The following is a 21,481-nucleotide window of genomic DNA, read 5'->3' on the forward strand; positions in this document are numbered from 1 at the left end:
CGGGCGAGTCAAGTAGAGGTGTGACACGTCATGTGAGACTGTATCACTGAATCTCCTCTTTTTAATGGTGAATTGCATCCAGGCCATTTCACACAGATACTGAATCTCTGATGCAGGATCACAATAGCAGTTTATTAAAAAAAAACAGTAATGCTTAGAGTGGTGGTGGTGGGGGGAGGGGATGTAAATAATATAATTTAGTTGTAAGTATTATGTGAAAGGCCAAAGATTGCAGAGCTTAAAACAAACTATTTGAACTATTATTTAGTAGTCTGTGGCAAACAGTTAGATTTTTTTTAATAATAAATGTAAAAACCAATGATAAACATGTGAAAATTTAGTTTAATTGGTGAAACAGTTAAACCCTTATATCCTGAGGAATGTTACAATTGTTATAATTTTATCTCAACCATTTGTACTGTTGAAAGAAAGCTGGTCCTTCCCCGTCAAAAAGGGCTATTGGTCCTCTTGTTGTAAGGAGACTGCCCAGGCAGGCCGGGACAAGTCTGATGGAAAGTTCTTTTTATGCTCATGGAAAAAACATTTTTCATTAACTCTCCAGTGGCCAACTACCAATTATTCACAATCTGAGCATTCATTAGCATCTACATCATGTGAGGTCTGAGTACAAGACAGTAGAAACAGCAATGGTATCAGAGTCAGTCCCAGCCTAGAAGAGCAAGGTGTCCATTTAGAAAAAGAGGGCAGTCTCTTTATAACGACAGTCTCTTCAGGTCTTTAGTTTCCGTCGATAGGAGATGCCTGGTCCACATTTATTGGCCATTCTTTACACTAAGAATTTTCTCCTGTTAGAGAGAGAGAGAGAGAGGATACTTGTCAACATCCAATTTGAGGGGGAAATAATCTACATTTCAAGACAGTCAACATTCTTCCTGAGCACCGTCCACACAGGTCTATAATTAAGCATTACATCACGCGCAGGAGTGGGTTGTGACAATTAGACCTAGGGGTGGTCGTTAGAACCCCCTAGGCATGGTCTAATTGTCACAACCCACGACTACAAGTGGTGTAATGCTTTTATACAACTGGCACATTCATCCAACCTTATTGCTATACAATAAACACATTAATTGAAGATTTATTGAAAAAACCATCCGCCAGAAAAAGTAGTTCCCACAAAAAGAAAAGAGAGAAGTTGCCTCCATGTGGAAGCAGCTCGGAAGTGCATCCAACTGTTCTCAGTAGGACATCCAACAAAATAACACATCAAACTGTCTTTCACCTAGGCATCCAACAAACTAAGACATCCAACTGTCTTTCACCTAGGCCAGGGGTGGGCAACTTTGTATATGGTGAGGGCCACTAAATTTCCACAATCAATCTGGGGGGCCGCATTGTTTATCGGCAGTCCCGCCAGTAGTACCCCATCACTCAAATAGCCCATAATAGTCACAGATGTGATAAATAAGGCATATAAACTATTATAATTTGTTGTAACTTTGTTTTTATTCCATTTAAAACGCATTTAGTAATGCTTAATTTCAACTTTATGAATTTATAAATACAGCCGAATTTGAAAGTATTGCTGTGTAACCCGAATATATACAAAAGTGACAAATTATAATTAAGGCTTCTATTAAAATAAATGTATGAACTTAAAGCCCACTGCTCAACAAACACAAAGCAGCATTCCTGCTGCATTTCACTACAACAGTAAATCAAAAGTGCAATAATAAATGATTTAGTTAATGTATAAACTTTTATCTTGCTACTAAACAAAACATTCCTGAGTGCCTCCCATTGACCCTTTATCAAACTGGCATGACATTCACCCTCCCCCCACAGTGGGTCAATAATGGTTCCGTCTTTAATGAGACACTTGTGGTCTCTCCTGTTGGCGCACAATAGAAGGAATGTCAACTTCAATGTTTGTGCATGCAATCTGCATCAGATGAAATAACATTTCATTTTTGTGTGCATCCGTGCACGTACTTCTGCTCAGAAAAGTGCTGGGACGGCGTGGTACCGCGTGGCATGACCACTGCACCCCTGATTATTAGTAACCCACAAATTATGTTAGCGAACTTACCTGATGTATAATGCACCTGTGTGTTTTCCTTTCATTGCGGGTGCTCCATCGGTAACAACAGCCGAGCGGACAGTTTATCAAACCCCCCATATTGCTGCACGGCACTTTCAACAGTGTTGAATATGACCACACTAGGGCTGACCCCTATTAGTCGACTAATCGATCGAAAGGAGCCATAGTCGACTGCCAACCTCTTAGTCGAATGCAAAAAAAAGTACATTTTTTTTTTTTTTTTTTTAATATTGGCCTGGGGCCGCATGGAGTGTCAGTGAGGGCTGCATGCGGCCCGCCAGTTGCCCCTCCCTGACCTAGGCATCCAACAAACTAAGACATCCAACTTTTCTTTTTAACCTACTTTCTATAGAACTTCATTCTTAGATGCTTCTATAGAAAGTAGGTAAAACAAATTAAAAAAAAGTTCTCTTTGCCCTATAGGGAAAAAAAGTTCTATGGGGGGGTTCTTTGCCCTATAAGACTTTTTTTTTTGTAAACCTACTTTCTATAGAAGCAGCTAGGAGGTGCGCTGTTTTAAGTGAGTGTGGGTTATTGAATTGATGGTAATTTTATTACGGTCCGCCTTGTTTCCAACTGGTTAAGTTTAGGCCCTCTTTCGAAGTTGGTTAAGGTTAGAGTTTGGAATCAGGGCTGGTGGTCTATCGCCCTGCTCTAAAGACAAACTCTAACCTTAACCAACTTCGAAAGAGGGCCTAAACTTAACCAGTTGGAAACAAGGCGGACAGTAATAAAATTAGCAATCAATCAATCAAATAGTCCACGCTCACTTAAAACAGCGCACCTCCCAGCCGCTTCTATAAAGAAAAATTAAAAAGAAATTGCAATCAATCAATTCGCACGATTTTTATTTTGTTCCACAATGACTCATGACCCATCAATTACATCATCCAACATTGTTTAAGCAACTAAGACATTCGCCGTGACGTTTTTTATTTAGTCATTATGACGCCATCAACATATCCATTCGTAAAGATTATTGTCCGCCATCTTGCTTTCATGTCTAAAACCACGAACGGCGGAGTGATTGTAATTAGGTTGTGGGCGGGTTCTGGGACCACGAGCGTGGGTTATAACAAGCAATAACCATGTGTAACTTGACTGTTTCAGCCAATCAGAATTGAGAAATTTGCATGCCGTTGTATAATAGAGCTGGGAAACCCATCTATATTTATTGCGTAATGTCCCATCAGTGTGATGTATATCGTGAATTTGTTTGATAGTGAATTATTCAACAAACATGACCATGTCCACGTCTTAAACTCATACGGAGGCCTTAGTTTTGGTTTTAAATTACATATAATATATCATCATTAATGTATTTATTGTCACACAGAGCAGAATAATTGTCCACAACAAACACTTTCCCTTTAATTTACACCGTTGCAACAAACACATCCCCTTTAATTTAGACCGGTGTTCACAACAACAGCACGTCGCTTAGGGATGGGTACCTTTCACATTTGAACCGATACCGGTACCTGTGAATCGATACCGGTACCCAACGGTACCTTTTTTCGGTACTTTAGTCTCAAGAAATTTTATTTACCTACCTCAGTCGTAAAAAAAAATCCAAACTTCAAATAACTACAATTGACAGTTTTCGGCTCGTCATTGCTCCGACTGCTTTGTTGTTGAATCAAGTCAAATCCTAGGTAAGCATATATTGTGCGTGTGAACGTTGACATGAAAAGAAAAAAGTAAAAAAAAAAAAAAGTAAAAAAAAAAGTAAAAAAAAAGAATTAATAAAAAATCTTTTTTTTTTTTTTTTTTTTTTTCGGTTTCTCACTTGATTCGATACTCGGTAGTACCGACGTGTTTCGGTTCGGTACCTCAAAAGTACCGAATTCGGTACCCATCCCTAACGTCGCTCCCAAAACACGGTTAATATCCACTGACTTGAGCAGCTAGACTTAATGTCAGAGGTTTGGAACTAAGCATTTTAAAATAGAAAGTCAAGCCAGTTGCAATGTTTGCAAGGAGGACAGGCTGGAGGCGAAGTTTTCAGACTAACTTTTCACCTGGAGGATAACGTCAATTATTTGCCGTGACTGAGGATTATCGTCGGCGTTTCAGACCAGAATGGACCACTACGCAAGTCGAACACTGAATGTATACTAATGTGCAAACATATATTGAAACTTTTAATATTTCTCATAATGAAGCAGAAGCACATTTCTCAGGCTGAATGTAATAACAAGCCTCCGCGCTGGCGCGCTCGCGCCCCGGACTATAGGCAACAGAGGGGCGCGCGCGGAGGCTTTTGTTATTACATTCAGCCTGACAAAAATGCGTCAAAATTGATTACTAATGTGAAAGATCGGATCGGAAACGATCGGATCGATATATTTAAAATCACATGATCAGGATCGGATCGGGGGCAAAAAAAGGCGATCGGGACATCCCTATAAAGCAATGCCCACAAGTTTAGGTGAAAGAAAATAATATATTGTGCCTTTTATGTATACAGTATACAAACAAACTAATATACCATGAAAATGGTGGATTTGAGACACACAACCAAGGGAAAGGAGCTTGAATGATGCCAAAGGAATGAACAGAGTAAAACTAAACAAAACTAACTCAGTAAGGAATATCTTATCTACCTAATTATACACAAAGGTAAAATAAATTCTTCCCGAGCACCGTTCACACAGGTCTATAAGAGAGCTGGGAAACCATCTATATTTATTGCGTAATGTCCCATCAGTGTGATGTATATCATGAATTTGTTTGATAGTGAATGTGATACTCAATTTTATTGTCTAAATTAAATGATAAAAAGAAAATATGATGTATTAACACTTTGAGCGCCACGCCGGGTTTTCCTTTTTACCCCCTGAATGCCACCATCGGCGTCAATGTTAACGTTAATATCGCCTAATCTATGTTTTAAATGATGGCTATGTGTCTAATCTGCCCATCGCATTATCAAAGACTATTTTCCAGTCAGTGCTGTCAAGGCAGATTGTTTTTTTATCACTTCATTTCCGTTTCAGAGCATTTAGAAAAGCACTAGTTTTGAGATAAAAAAACAGTTCATTCTGGACCATTCTGTGCAAATCGTCTTTTACTGTAATATTCCATAACGTTGTTATTTGTCGGCCTATTTATGAATCGTTTTCAAATAAACGCTAGATGATCAATATTATACGTGCACGCAAGCACATTCGGGACGCGCACGGATAATCGCCGTTTTCATTTCCTCTTCAACTTTTACATAGAAACCGAAAGAGGACATTTCACAAAACAGCCTATATCTTCATCAAAATTAGTCTGATTATCCTAACACTGATAACATAGATTCCTTACCTGACATCAGATGGTATCCAACTGGTATATTCCAATTCCTGATCACCATTCGAAAAAATCGATAAGTGTATTGATCCAACGTGTGTACAGTGCAGTACATGAATCCACGGGTCTCAGAGCCCCCTGAATGAACGCTGGGACTCCGGCTGCATCAGTGGACTGGAAAATGTGGAGTACCGGATTTCTTTCCCCATCCATTTTCATTGAGTCCATTCCAAAATCCCTTATGTCATCTGGGAGACGACAGAGGGCGCTTTTTTCCACAATGATCGCCGGTGCCACTCGGGTATACTCGGGTGATGCAATATGATTTCAGATCGCTAAAAAAAATTATAATAATCCGGGAAATCTCGTGAGTGGCTTTCAACCACCTATAAAAAACCCAGAGATATCTCGTGAGTGGCACTGAAAGTGTTAAAAGGATTGTAATTTCTATTTTACTAAAAAATGCTAGGTCACACTTCCCATTGCCATACAGTCCAATATGACCATTGACAGGATTATCTAGTGTGATTTCCCAAACCTAAGCCAATATCATTCATGATGCGTATTAAACAAAGGTCCTGCTGAATATTGTGACATCAATATTTCTGAATATATTATTATTGTATACAATAATCACAAATCTCACTTTGATCATAGTCTCCAGCTTGACGGCGTCTGCAGCGAACTTGCGGATGCCATCAGACAGCTTCTCCACGCCCATGCGGTCCTCATTGTGCTGCCAGCGGAAGGCCTTCTCATCCAGGTGCACTTTCTCCAAATCACAGGCCTTTGCTGCAAAGAGCTAGAGTTAGGCGACGTATCCACTGATAACATGTCTTTTCAGTGCTGGTCTTTGGTTTCAAAGGAATTGCTGCACTACTGACCCATCTCAAACTTTGTCAGAGGAAAGTAACAGTTGTGATTGGAGGATCAAGAAAAGAGGGCAGAGTTTGAGATGGGTCAATTGTGTGTTCCCGATAGCTCGGAGAGCAGAGCATTCTTTTGGTGCTCAGAGCGCCCTGCATTATAAGTTGAAATCATGCTTCCCTCAAACGATGCCAGCTGAGAAATATATCTCTTGTGGACAAGCCATGTTAGGGGCTGCCTGGAATACATTCTTCAAATATGGTACAAACAAATTTATAAAAGGCCGCTACAGAAAAATAATAATTCCACAGCAGTTTTGAAACTTTCTGAAAAGCCCTACTGTATTTCATTCAAGATACGGACCAAAAAGGCTCATTACTAGGTCTGCAATGGCATACAACACAATAGGCAAGAGCTGCATGAGGTTTTTGTTATGAAGCAGATTTAGATCAACAACACAATCTTTTAAAAATGAATAAACGTCACATTTGTGATCAAGAGTCAAGATAGACCCAAGTTGGTCAGCTAAGTAAACCATGCAAGAGCAGTAGAAGAGCCCCAATTTGCCAAACGTTTCAAAATGCTTATGAAGGCTGTGTGAAACAAGCCCATTTGGTCGTTTGCTGCCCATGCAATAAAATTACTTTAACCTCTTAACATGCACTGGGTTGTATAAGACCTGTTTAGCACTTGCACGCACGTCACAGCACTTTGCGAGCGTCTACCGGCTCGGGGCTGCATTTTTCTCCGATCATGCAATATACCGTTCGAAACTTGAATTTGCCGCCTTTCGAACTCCACCTCACTCGACCAGTTCCGTGCTTCGGTTCTCGAGTTACATGACGATATGTCAGACGAGCGTCTTTTTTCAAATGACCACGTCCGACTGTATACGCTCGAGAACTGACCAATCACAGCTGATGGCGAAAATGATAGTCAGCGCTGTAGCCAACGGTGTCCGCTTCCAATGATACCCCACGTGGGGGGGTGCGAATAGAGGAAGTAGGTGAAAGTTGACGAGCGAAGATTACCGTAGTTGTGACTGAATCTTCAGAACGCACAGAGGTGGATAGCCACTTAGGATTTTGAAGCGTTTTTTTTTTTTTTTTTTACCGTTTACTAAAACCTTTTTCGAGCACAAATTTTTATAAAAAATTTACCTGTACTACATAAGACTTCAGGCTATGGAACCGCAGTGTTTTCCAGCTCATACCTCTATACTGGAATAATGGAATCTGGCAACCACTAAAGAGAGGTTCAGGTTAAAGTTCAACTCAAGTTTAAACCTCTGTTAGTCTATTTCATTAGCACTAAGTAATTATCCTTTTTTGCCTTAGTAACTTCAGAATGTTATCTTTCAAAAGAAACCAGGCTCATGCATGCGCTATAAGTATAAAGCTAAGCGTTGCAAAAAAAGTATGCAGTCCTCAAAAACAAAAATGGCCCCATTTTGGGGGTGATGCTTTTAAGGAAATTCTCTGTTCGTGCTGGTAATTTCTTCCACTATTATGAATATCCAACATTAGTTCAGAAAGTAGTCATCCACCACCCCGTCCCCTCTGGTATATTACTAAAATATGTTACACTACTTTACAGAGTAAAGTGATATTACTGTAACATGTTCCTGCTCAACACTGGTTATACGTGAGCCTATTCCTCATGATTGAACCATGAGGTGTAGAAAACCAAATGAGTTTAATCGAGACCAAGTGTGGACTATGTCTCACCTATGTGAAAGCAAATGGAAATTGGAGCCTTCACTCATCCGACTACAACTTTTAATCCATAGGTTTTGGAGCGATATCTTTGTCAAAGACGACACCATTACAATCAGACTCGTCTTTCACTCGAGATAAGATTGATCCCTGGGGGAAACTTTTCCCCTCCCTTTTTATTTTGACGAAGCATTCAAAGACATAGTGAGCAACGTCAAGAAAACTAGCAAGGACACTAGATCACCACAAGGCAACACTGGAGGCACAGAACAGCAGCGTTACCTTTCTGCACGTCAAGCGTTGCCGTGACGATGCTGTGATCCTGGCTGAGCTCCGCCAGCAGGCCGGGGGAAATTGTGAGGAGGTCGCAGCCGGCCAGAGCCTTCACCTGCCCAGTGTTTCTGAAGGAGGCGCCCATCACCACTGTGGTGTAGTCATACTTCTTGTAGTAGTTGTAGATCTTGGTCACACTCAGCACACCTTGGTATAGAGAATAAGAGGATGCGGACAATAGAGTTTAAATGGCAGATGCGCAAAAAAAAGTGGCTTATTCAAAAGTTTTAAAATGTTCAGTCTAAAAAGTTTCTTTTCCTTCTGTGCCCATGACCATTTTGACCAACAGTCAAAATTGTGACATTTACTTTACATAAAAATCCACCGATCACATAGCTTTTCCCCAATTGTCTGTGTTGTATAGGGAGGTGTAGTCTGACGTCACTGGTTGTTCCACCCGTATAGGGATTTAGCATTGGGGAAAATGGATTATCGGCTATTGTAACAATTCTGCCGCATGAACATTGGCAAGCTTTCCATTTTTGCACAAAATGAGTTCCCTTCTACCACTAACATGATTGTTTAAGCATTTTTGGTTGAAACAAAAAGGTAGTTAAGGTTTTTAATTTGTCGTAAAAAAAAGAACTACACTTACCAGTAGGCAGCCTGTTGTTCAGTACACAGCCGCTATTGGTCTGTTAGGCTGTCGCCTTTTCCCCGTCACGGGCAGCTGATAGCACGATAGTAGCCCCTTTCGTGACTGTGATGCACTCCGTGCATCACAGTCACGAAAGGGGCTACCACGATAACTAACTAACGTTAACGTTACAAGCTCAAACACCTTACAACTACTACTACTGTCGTGTCCATAAGTTCCCTGGCAGAATACTTTGTTTGTGAGGACAAAGGTATACAAGGAGAGAACCATATTAAATCGGGGCATGTTAGGAGTTTCGGGAATGCTGGCTAGCAAGCTAGCTAGCTACTAACGTTATAAACTATACACAATATGTACAATGACACAATGATTTACATTAGTATTTACAGTGATTTAATATGCAGCGAAATAACGTTATAAGATACAAATATGGTAACGTGGTTGTGGCTTTTACAAATAGTGGTTAGCTTTAGAGATAAATGGCTATGATCACGGAGCACTAGTGTTGGGTGAAACAGATACTAGCCACAGATTCAGGGTCAGTTATTTTCCCATTGTACAAATTGTTAAGCTTATGGAATGTAAGGGAAATCTGATCCTAGGTCTGTGACTAGTAGGCAGGAGGCTACGCTGTGGTGACGTCAGTCAGCAGCGCCAAATAGCAGTGTAGTTTCCCAGCGAACGAAAACATAAACGTTGTTATTTTGCTACCTTTACGATTAACACTTTGATCGCCATGGGTTAAATTCATAATTTACCATCCCTCGCCATCTCTATTTGTCTATGGAGAAGTTCCCCTTCTTTGCAGGGCTATAACTTTTTAAATTCTATTGCTAAATTGCCATTATTATGGCCCATTCAATGTCCTATATGTATTGTTCAGGGTGTAGCAACGTTAAACTTTTTCATTCACATATTCATACTAAAATATGGTCTAAAGTATAAGTATGTTTTTATCGTTTTCTGCAGCTTTCTTCAGAACGTGATTTATAGCCCTAAATGCATTATATTGATGATCAAATACAGTTTGGTAGGAATCTGTGAGAGATAAAAAATTTCAACTGGATGTGCTTCTAGGAGTTACTACATAGCATCTGATGATGACCGGATGGGCGGGGGATCGTTTATAATTCCGTGGGCAGCGTTAGATGATTCATCCAGAGTGGGTCATATGTTCATCATAGCAGTTTATATGGAACACGTTAGAATATAACGCTGAATCTTACCGTGGCTTCCTCGCGCCGCTGGCAGATGAGCGTGGAACAGAATTTTTTCTATTATGGGATGGAGAAATGCCCGATCCATTTCCAGGTTGTATAATAGTATATACGTCCAAATCATGTTGTTTTTTCGAGTTATTTGCACCGATCGATGTTCACTGCGTCAAGACGGAGTCTCTCTAACGATAGCGAGTGCCCGGACCACATATGGATGAGCACTACCGGTTCAAAGGGTCATTTCCGGTTGGCGATCTGCCGATCGGCCACCAGATGGCGCTCTTGAACCGCTAGAGAGTTGAGTGGAGCTTTGCAGTGTGTCTCAGGGCTCCGGAGGGGAAATATGATTTCGATCACAGATTTTTGAAATATTGACATCAAAGACGAGTTACGGCGTCTTCGGCAGAATGAGCATGGCTAGGAATGACGTCTTAACTCGTCATCGGCGATCATAGTGTTAATTGTGAATATTTTCATGTTGAGCTATAGATTGTGGATGAATATACGCACAGAAAGGTACACCATGCCAACGTTAATGCTTTATTTATCTAAAATGAGCCGATTTAGAAATAGTCAATGGGGAAATACATTAAGTGGAACAGAGGGTGGAACAGGAAAAAACAAAAATTACGTAACCACTACACCTCCCTATAGTATCAAAAGCTCAAGTGAATGTCTATCATTACCTGGGTCCTCTTGGGGCTCATAGGTCTTGCGGCCTGAGTTTTCCTTGTACCAGTCCAGGATACGTCCCACAAAGGGAGAGATGAGGGTGACCTTGGCTTCTGCGCAGGCCACAGCCTGAGCGAAGGAGAACAGCAGGGTCATGTTGCAGTGGACACCATGCTTCTCCTCTAGCTCCCTGTGAAAGGAAAGACAAAAAAAAAACATATCAATGTTTGGTTTGAAACCACTCATAATACATCACAAGAGGGAAAGCGAACCTTTCCTTCATAAATGTATGATTTATTCATAAACTCACAAAATACTTCTTAGAATATAATAATCTGTTTACCCATCCTGTCAGCCAAACTGAATTTACCATATTCACACGGCATGGTCAGGTTGGCATTATTTCCAACCCATCCCCACCTTGGGTGGGAATGCAAGGTAAGGAATCCCAATCAGAGCATGTCATAAGAGCAAAATGGCCACCATGTGAAGTGGTTGTTTTCCCACCAAATCTTCTAGCGGAGTAGACAGAATGAACCAGACACAATTTACCAGCATTTGGCTGGTGGTTGACGTCGATTACTCACTGAGACATGGATATTTCTCCCTTTATTCAAGATGGATGTTCTTTACACAATATGGATTTTACACAACAGTCCTACAAAATGACAGGGTACCTCAAAACAAAGCCACATGTGAAAAGTGGAAATATATTAATCAAGTAGTGACTGGAACCAATATTCAACCCCCTTGACTTTTAGCATTTTGTTGCAATAAGTCCATTTCAACATGCATTTCATATGGGGCGTATTTCGTTTGTGTTCTATGCACCAAATATTCTATTCTGTCAAAGTGAAATTCCAGAAATGTACAGTGCAGTCTGTACGTTTGAGGTTAAAGTGCAGACTTCCAGCTTTAATTTGAGGTGTTAACATCCATACCAGGTGAAACATGTAGGGATTTTAGACATTTTTTAATCAGTTTAAAAAAGGACCCAAAGTTATCAAACATTAACTTAGTGATACTCAGTCATTTGCAATCAATACCTGGAGTCTGCTACCCTTAAGTGGTCATTTGTCAAATTATTTTGTCTTTCCTGCCAACAATAGACAAATGCACCTCAATATGGGACTTTAGGTGAGTGTACTCAAACACAGTATGCATGTATAGTTGACTTCTGAGTGTTAAATGGTCCCAGAGGCTACAAACTAATTCTAAATCCATCACCCTCCTGTCAAGGTAGATACAGTATAGGAGCAGGTTCAGTGACTTGTGGAATGCTATGGAATTCAATGAAAAAAATTAGACAGGATTTTAGGGTATATGGACCATTTCTCACAACATAAACATTCTAAATGGGCACGTTTATTTCCTGATGCAATGCTTGCGAATACAATAGCTGACGGGAAATAAACTTGGGCCAAGCTGTTCCCCTAGCAATGGAATTATTCTGAAAGGGTGGCTTTCCATCAGAATTCTCAAACACAGCATGGCATTTGAGGCCAGTTCTTGTAGGTTTAAAAGAAAAGCTCCTGTTGCGTTGATACAGAATACCTGGGACGAATAACTTAATCTCCTCAGCCTGTACAGTCAGTATTTTTCTAAAGGCCGATTCAATTTTAAGACCATTATTCTACGTCAGGTTGCATTCATGTGTTGACCTGAAAATAATGACCTGAAATTTACAGGAAGAGTGGTAATGGTAAATGGACTGCATTTATAGTGCTTTTATCCTAAGTGGTTTACAACTTATGACGGCCTGTAAAACATCTTAAGAGTAGGACTACTGATATGATCTTATTATATTGGATGTGCCCATACAAGATCTAGCTACCAAAACCATTTCTCCATGCGGCTAATGAACTGATCTATAAAAGGACGCTATTTCGCTACAAAAGATAATTTAGTTGACCAAAATCATGAGTTGACACTTGACCAATAATCCCTCCATAACAAAGGCTATACAAGTAACATTTACAGATTGTGAGATTTCTGGTCCCCCTAAACCATGCACCACTCATTTACCTGCCGGCCTGGATGCCTTCCCATGTCGAGGAGAGCTTAATGAGGACACGATCCTTACTGATGCCCGCTTCCTTATACAGCGAAATGAGCCTCAGGGCCCTATCGACCATCTCATCCTTATCGTAGGACAACCTGGGAAGGGAAGGTTATGACAAATTTGGCAAGGTTGATGGGGTGCTAGAGGAACATGCCAACATTATGGGAAATGCGCTTACTGTCTTCTCCAGAGTGAGACAAGAAGATAAGATACCAATTTCCTCTCTGGATAGAAAGCTATCCGGCTGCAAGCTAGCCTAGCACAAATTAATGGAAGTAGAAACACACCTCTCCCAGAGTTTTAAGCTAGGCTACTGGTCCTTATCCGCTTCCATTTATATAGTTTTAAGCTATACTACTAGCTAGGCAGTTTAAGCTAGGCTAGCAGAGTAACAAATTTACTTGTAAAGAGGTCTCCTTGACCCACCTGAAACGTAATGTGCATGTAAAACATTTCCAGAGCAGATTTAAAAATATATATATATATATATGCATCATAAAAGGAGGACGAGTCCATGTAGTCAGACATTTTTGAAAATGGCTTCCCTTTACCAGTGAGAGACTAAATCCCATTGAAAAAAAGTAGCTTAGTCTCAGAGTGCTGAATAACTTCTGTGGGAACATTGGGGCCCTGACCCGTCCTCTCCTTGGTAGAGCATGGTAGTGGAATGGGGGGTGTCAAGTATGAATATCGCTTAGCAGCATAATTTAGAACGCTTCATACCCCCATTGAACAAGATATTTTAATGCCACACAACTATGGTTGGTGGTAATCGTTTGCGATACAGCATGTTATTTAAGAACTGGGACATGATCAACATCATGTTAAACCCAAATTCAGCTCAAACAAGGCACTAAACACGTTTCGCAATTATGCCACATCAATGTGGAACGCCCTACCCAAAGCTGTAAAGGAATGCGAATCATTCCCTACCCACATCCAAAACCGCTCTAAAAGAGCACCTACGGGAGGCTGCAATTCGAAACTGGCCACCGTAAATGTCCAAACCCCCTCACCTCCTCCTAAGAGACAGTCTCCTCCCCACTGTATGTATATATTCTCTCCCCAGTCCCACCGTATGTATATTTCTCTCCCACCCACCACCCCCCTCCTGATGTACAGTCTCCTCCCCACTGTATGTATATTTCTCTCCCACCCACCCCCTCCTAATGTACAGTCTCCTCCCCATCATATGTATACTCTGTCAGGATCTATGGGTAACAGTACTGTATATTTGTCAGGATCTATGGGTAACAGTACTGTATATTTGCATATCATAATATATGTCACAAATGTAACAGTACTATATACCTGTATGTCATGTATGTCCCTATGCCATAGATGTCATGATGTCATGCATGTCATAAATGTCACTATGAATTGAAAATGGGGGACCCTGATGTAAACAAGACAAACGTCTTTCTCTGGTCTGCATCCCCTTAACAATTGTATGTATTGAGCCGTACTGTACCCATTCTGCAATCTGGTAAATAAAGTTCTCATTCATTCAACATGGAACATCAAACTCCCCCCTCCCAATCCCCACAATAAATACATACAGGACAGTCACATAACAAGTGTCAGTTCATGTTCACTTCAGTTATGCCAACAGGTCCTAGGGCTCCTAGTTTATGACAAAGCATATTGACTTCTTATTCTTAAAGATGTGGACTATACATTTAATAAAATAATAATAAATACATTTAAATGAAAAAGAAAAAAAATCACAAACTCTAAAAACACTGGTAAAACACCCTAGTTAGGAGTTTAATCACTACAAATATGGTGCAAATTTAAAACAATTCAATCATAGTGTGAACAGGGATGTTTACATCACAAATACACAGTCCGTTACAAAAACATGGATATCCCATCTCTTTGGCATCTTTTAACTGCCGAGGCGTGTTCCTACCTTGCATCCACCTTAGTGGACAACCTGTCTGGGATCTTCCTACATTGCATCCACCTTAGTGGACAACCTGTCTGGGATCTTACTACCTTGCATCCACCTTAGTGGACAACCTGTCTGGGATCTTCTTACCTTGCATCCACCTCTGTGGACACCCTGCCTGGGATCTTCTTGAGAATCTCTAGACCGAAGCTCACAAAAAGCTTGTCCATAGTGTTAGTCACTTGCTCCTCTTCAGTTCTGGTGGACCGGGAGAGAAAATTGGAATGAAATCAAAACAAGTACAAACTGGTGAATGGCATACAAAATCTATAGTTGAAGCATGTAGGTCAACTTACCCGCCCTTGGCAATGGCGAATTTAATAGCCTGGTCCAAGAGGTGCTGGTAGGCAGACATCTTGGTAGCAGCCAGGATGAGAGAAGGGTTGGTGGTAGCATCTTGTGGCTTGTACTCTTCAATGGCTGTGAAAAAGGGGGGGGATTCAGAATGGTTAAATTTTACTAAGTAGCACCTGTTCCCATGACAATTTTGTGATGTCACCTGAATATAATATCTGGGGCTGCACCATTAGACAGTCATTCATTTGTGGGGCCATTGAATGTTTGAGCGCTTAAACCCAATGAGGTTTAAATTCAGGTTCAGACCGGATAGCAATACTAGGATATAAACCTCAATTTGGTCATTTCCACATTCATTAAGCACTGGTGAGGGGGTAATGCAATCACTCCTTTCAGTGTGTGCGTGTCTGTCCGTCTGCATCAGCCAGAACTACAGTTCCTTTTTTTTTTATCTACTTTTTTCTCCCATTTTCTATTTTTCTCCCATCCCAATTTCGTATCGTCCAATTCTACCCTCCCCTGTCTCGAACGCTGTTAGGCCATGCCTCCCACAAGCCGGCTGCAATGTGGACGAAGCCTTACATCACGTGTCCCCTCCGGTACTCGAGGAAGCAGCCGTCGCATCTTTTCACCTGCACAGCGCGATCTCTCAGCAGCGGGGGTCTGTGTGGGAGGGACACGCCACTTCCTGATTCTGCTGCGCAGGCGCACCAACCGACCTGTAGGAGTCGCTGTCCACAACGTCCGATCCCCACCCATCAGTTTCCCACCCCCTAATACGGCCAATGTGTATTAGTACGGACGACCAGCTAAACTGAAAGCATTTTTTTTTATATATCTTTTATTGGTGAAACATAGGTGGTAGTACAGAGAAGCAAAGGTTGATTATCAATATTTAACATATCACCATGATTCTTTTCTTTTTGCCTCGCTATTCTACTTTGTAGTTGTAGACATTGTGCAATTAAAAACCATGTCCCCGTATGTGTAGTCAATACATCCCAACACCAAATTTCTAGCGAACAATACAATATATCTATCTGGGATGGGCAAAACTCACAAAATTCGACTACTATTCTATTCAAAGACCAACCCAACGTTAACATATGATTAAGTTTTTACTTAATAACGAATGTTAGATAATCAAACAAGCGAACTAGCTAGCAGCAGTTTAATCTTTTTAAAAATAATGTTATGACTTATTTGAAATTACAAAATTAGGTATTTAAGTCTTAAATCTAAGTAAAGAAACAAGCCAAACAAATCGTAACATATTGACGTCTTGTATACAGTTGTCATGTCCCCAATCCCCATAATAAATAAAACATGTTTCTTGTTAAGGTTTGCATTGTGTGTGCCCTGTAACATTCATGTCCGTTTGCTAGTCTAATATAAATATATATATATAGTCTAGTTACCAAGTAAAAGGGTTTCTGTCATATATATATTATGCTGCAGTATTTTGCAAAGTCAGAGTCTTTTCCATCTACCTCAACTACGACAGTCATGTGAAAACTGGTGAGTTGCTTGTGCTACTTGTGTTTCAGGATGTCACAACAACACCAAGACTACAAACATCGAATCCTTTGCTAATTTCAAGAGGAGCTGGTGACCATATTCAAATTTACAAATTGACTCTCAATAACTGTCAAACTAAATTAATGTGTGCAAAATTTGAGTTTAGATGTGTGGGATTATGTGCAAAATAAATCTGCACCTTTAACGTCCCATTGAGTGAATGGGGAAATGTTTTCTGTCTCGTCATCCTGACTTGCCTTTATACAGGCGGGCAGGCATGAGGAAATGTTTGGTTTGCATCACAATAGAGTTGCAAAATGCAATTTTGTTCCTCATTCAGAGATGGAGAAACAATACAACATGTCCTCACTATATAAACATGAAAAGTAAAAGCTGTCCACTAACTGACCCATGCTAAGTAATACTCAAGAGATCAGCATGCAATAATGTTGCATGATTGATTGAAAACGTTATTAACAGATTGCAAAATGGGTACAGTACAGTAATACATACAATTGTTACGGGGATGCAGACCAGAGAAAGACTTTAGTCTTGTTTACATCAGGGTCCCCCATTTTCAATTAATCATAACATATATGACATACAGTTAGACAGTACTGCTACATCTATACATTTGACATACCAGATTTGCAAATACAGTACTGTTTGTGATACAAAAAGGGTCCAGAAAATAGAGGATATACATTTGACGTAGAAACTGTACATCAAAACTGAACCTTGGGATTGAGCGCAATAAATCCCTCCATCACCAAGTGGTTCCCGAAAATTGCACAACTCGACTAACAGCAGCCAGTGTGCTGAGCCACATGTGGTTCATTAATATGACCAGACTGTTACATGCCATTCTATTGTATGTAACGTTAGTTTGTTCACCCAACACACAAGCTACGTGACGTTAGGTACCTAACTCAACCGGCTAGCAGGCAAACTAGGTAGACGATTAGCAAACCGACATTAGCTATTAACCATGCTCATTTAGGTCGTTAGGAAGCCATCACGTTGGTGTATAATAAGTAACATTACGTAAAGAGTTAACTTTCTTTAACGTTAGTAGCCACCCACGTAGGAGTCGATAGCACACTGTAGCGGTTCATTCATTAATATTGATCGAGTTCAGTCGGCGACATGGCGGTCGTTCACATTACTTTATGAGTTCGCTTGCTAGCTAACGTTAAAAGTAGATGTTTTACCATTGAAGTCTCCCGTGTCCGCGACGACTACGGTGTGTTTCTTCAGCTGCTCCAACGCTGTCTCCATCTTTCGCCGTTTGTCTGGTGACACACTGGACATGTTGATGAGAACAGAGAGACCCTTTTATAGACAACAAACACGTGAGACTGACAGGAATTTTGGACGGAAGCAAAAAGCAAGCGCGCGATGGAAGAGGAACTGCGCGGCGCGCGCACCACAGCACCGAGGTTAGTTCAATACCTGCAGAGTGCAGACCCGCAAGCCCAACGTCTGGGCGGGGCTTCGGGGCTTGTACTCGATTTGAGGCGGGAATTGACTGTGCGTGGGCGGGGCGTCGGGGCTTGTACCTTGTTTTGCACTATTGCGCATGCGGATGGGGGGGGGGGGCTCTCTCGCTCTCTATCTCTCCTACGTACTAGTGCAACAGCTAGGCCTCTACATGCTACAGCAACTTCAAAGCAACTTCAACACAACATCAGCGCGATTTCAACGCGGTTGTTGCAGAGGGTCTTGTAGACTGTGTTGCGAGGAGTCGGGGCGGAGCTAGGGGGTGGCTACCTGGGCTCAAGCCCCGGATGTATTCTGAAAAGCCCCGAATCTATTTAAAAAAAAATAAAAAAAAATAAAAATTAAAATAATTTTTTTTTTTCTTTTTTTTTTTTTTTTTTTATACAATTCATCATTGTTACATGAAAATATGTTTGCACCACATTTAGCAGAAGCTAATTTCCATCTGTGGTCTATCCAGCTGCTAACTGTATTTGAGTGAGTTAAGTCTTGGTGTTATGGTAGACTCAGACCTAAGCTTTAAATCACAATCAACAAGTTGACAAAAACTTAATTCTTCCACCTTAGAAACATAGCTAAAGTACGGCCATTTATAAATCAAAAGGACGCTGAAAACCAGATCCATGCCTTTATCTCAAGCCAACTCGACTACTGTAATGCACTCCTTACCGGCCTCCCGAAAAAATACGATGATAACTATTTTATTGCAATGCACTATTGCATTATTTTATTCTATTTTACTAACAATTTTATTGCACTGCACTATTTTACTTTGTATCAGTGAATCATAGACGCCTGGCCATAAGAGCATTCGGAGCATCTCTGCTCTCCCACTATTGAACTTGGGGGAGCAAAGGTATGATCTTGCTCCACCACTTTTTGATTATATGAAAAATATGATATATCCCCCCCCAATATATAAATCTAACCATAACTACGTTATGGTTAACTGAGTTTTATAGTGAAAAGAGCAGCTTTATTGGTCAAGATTGAAGGCTCTATATTGCAGGAAATTGCACATACAGGTTCATTAAATTCAAATTTTTTTTTTAAAAATTAAAAAAAAAAAAATTAAAATTAAAAAAAAAAAATTAAAAAAAAAAAGGGGGGGGGGCCATCTGGGCTAAGCCCCGGATCTCCTACAATCCTAAATCCGCCCCTGGCGAGGACGTTTCAAGTTCAAGTTTCTTTAATAGTTGTCATACAGAAGTACAGAATACTTTTATACAAAATGCTTCTTTTACTGTTACGCTCCAGAGACTGTGCAAGACAAGATAAGTATGAAATAAAATAACATAGTAAAATTAGAAGTAAAAAAAATGAGGTCACAGTGTTCAGTTTAGACATATGTACAATGTTCGATGCAGAATAGACATAACTGAGTTACCATATAATATACAATACTGTGCAGTGTACTAATATACAATACTATATAGTGCAAGGCAGAAATGGGATGAGGTGCAATTTAGGTACAATTTACAGTAGGTGTACGAGTTGTAGTGCAAATCCTTTATCAATAAATATAAAGTGTAAAGTGTGTTTGTGTGATCTAAAGTGTGGAGAGTGGGTGCTGCAGTGTGTTGTTTGTTTGAGTGAGTGTGGGTGTGTGTGCTGTGTGCATTTGATGGTTGTTTGTTGCATAGTGTTTATTGTTCGTTTAGCAGCCTGATGGCCTGGGGATAGAAGCTTCTTCTGAGTCTTTCTGTGCTCGCCTTAAGACTCCGGTATCGCTTGCCTGACCGCAGCAGTTCAAAGAGGCAGTTGTTCGGGTGGCTCGAGTCCTTAATAATTCTCTTAGCCTTCCCCTTGCACCGCTTGTTGTAAATGTTCTGGAGGGTGGGAAGCCCCCCTCCAATTGTGCGTTCGGCTGAACGTGTCACTCTTTGTAGTTGCGTGCCTGTCTCCAAAATCTAATCTAAACACCCGTTGCGTTGGTATTGCGTAGCAGTGATTGGTTGGTAGTGAATGGGGGCGGGGCTGTCTGTCACTTCTAGTGTTCCTGGCTCGAGACCAAAAGAAAACTTTCTGACAGGAGCTCGATAGCTAGTGGATTGTAATTAAGAGTTTAAAATGAATCAAACGCAGGAACGTATTGCAGAGGAGGTCCGAAAGTACCAACATTTATATAATAGGTCTAAAGACTACAAGGATAGCAACATGACTGTTGTAGCCAATTTAATGATTTTCTGCCGTTATGTTTTTGTATGAAGGCACCGTGTCACCATGAAAGTGTTGACCAATCAGCAGGCAGTGGGCACAGGAGGCGGGGCTCATGTGCGCTTAGGTGCAGTCTATATGTATGTGTCCACAGGTGTGCAGCGGCAGGGAATTTGGGTAATTATCACAGGGAAGCCACACTATCTTTTTACCGTGCTCGTTTGTTTGTTTTCAGTTACATTGAGTCACTTTTTGAGTTTATTTTGTATGCTTATTGTCCACACCGCAAGTAGTAATAAAAACTCTCAACAGTAACCAAGGAGAAGACATCATTTTATTATCAACAAGCATCACGCGTAGGAAAGAGCTTCACCCAGTATTCCCTCACTGGCAACATTTCTTGTTAGGTTGCCCTTACACAAGTAAAAAGATAAGCTTCTAAACAAGATTGTTTTCGAAGACAGACAGATACGGAAGGAGTCAAGGAACAGCGCCCCTTTCATTGACGTTTCTGCCGATTCAACTACGATATCAACATGCACGCAGCACAACGCGGAACAACACATCAAAGAAGTTATGGTGAGACGGATTCATGAATGAATGGAATAAAGTTGTGGAAGGAGTGGCCTCGCGCAAATGGATAAAGGCAAATCCTACCAAGAATTCTAAATAAAACCTCCGCCTATTGCTTGACTTTGTAGACATGAGTAGCGTGGGGAATCATGAAATTAACGTTGAAATGGAGGCAGCTGTCAATCAAGATGAAACAGACAATGAACTTGGCAAAAGGCTTTCTAATCCCACATTTAAAGCTTTGGAAACAAATATCATGTTGTTGCATAAAGAAAGGAACTTTGGACTGAAACAATTGTGTAAAATGGCTAAAGAGTTGGATCAAATGATGTGCTCAAATGAAAATATTTCCATCATGCAAATTAAGCACGACACACTGTGGAAGTTGGTTGGTGAAACTACACGGGTACATGAATCACTAAAACCTCTATTGCCCGACGACGAAATGTCTAAACAAACAGAATGGTTTCAAGGTCACCTGCACAATGTTAATCAAATCATTGACAAAATGGAGAAATGGGTGTGTGCTAACAGGGAGCAGTGCATGCCCACACAAGTTGATGACAATGATTACGAATTCAATGATGTGCCCAATGCAACTGAGGGTGTGGTTGACCCAAAGAACAATGCTGTTTCGAGTACAAATGAGGTTCTGAATAACA

General features: G+C 40.7%; 1 protein-coding gene across 3 annotated transcripts; it reads right to left on the bottom strand.

The window, feature by feature from the left end:
* Positions 1–324: 324 nt before the first annotated feature.
* taldo1 (transaldolase 1) lies at positions 325–18,027 on the bottom strand. 3 transcript variants are annotated; one of them, XM_084337501.1, is made up of 9 exons: positions 17,801–18,027; positions 15,071–15,194; positions 14,865–14,972; positions 12,787–12,918; positions 10,776–10,951; positions 8,224–8,421; positions 6,006–6,151; positions 1,794–1,852; positions 325–806 (listed from the first exon to the last, which is right to left on the bottom strand). In XM_084337501.1, exons 1-8 carry the CDS (start codon positions 17,898–17,900, stop codon positions 1,829–1,831), a joined length of 1,008 nt encoding a protein of 335 aa, XP_084193627.1. In that variant the 5' UTR covers positions 17,901–18,027; the 3' UTR covers positions 325–806; positions 1,794–1,828. The 3 variants fall into 3 exon arrangements, with proteins under 3 accessions (XP_084193627.1, XP_084193626.1, XP_084193628.1); XM_084337500.1 differs by lacking the exon at positions 1,794–1,852; XM_084337502.1 differs by lacking the exons at positions 325–806; positions 1,794–1,852 and having other exon boundaries at positions 6,008–6,146.
* Between the last annotated feature and the right edge of the window lie 3,454 nt (positions 18,028–21,481).

Source organism: Notolepis coatsorum, assembly GCF_963971535.1.
Source record: "Notolepis coatsorum genome assembly, chromosome: 20".
Lineage (NCBI taxonomy): Eukaryota > Metazoa > Chordata > Actinopteri > Aulopiformes > Paralepididae > Notolepis > Notolepis coatsorum.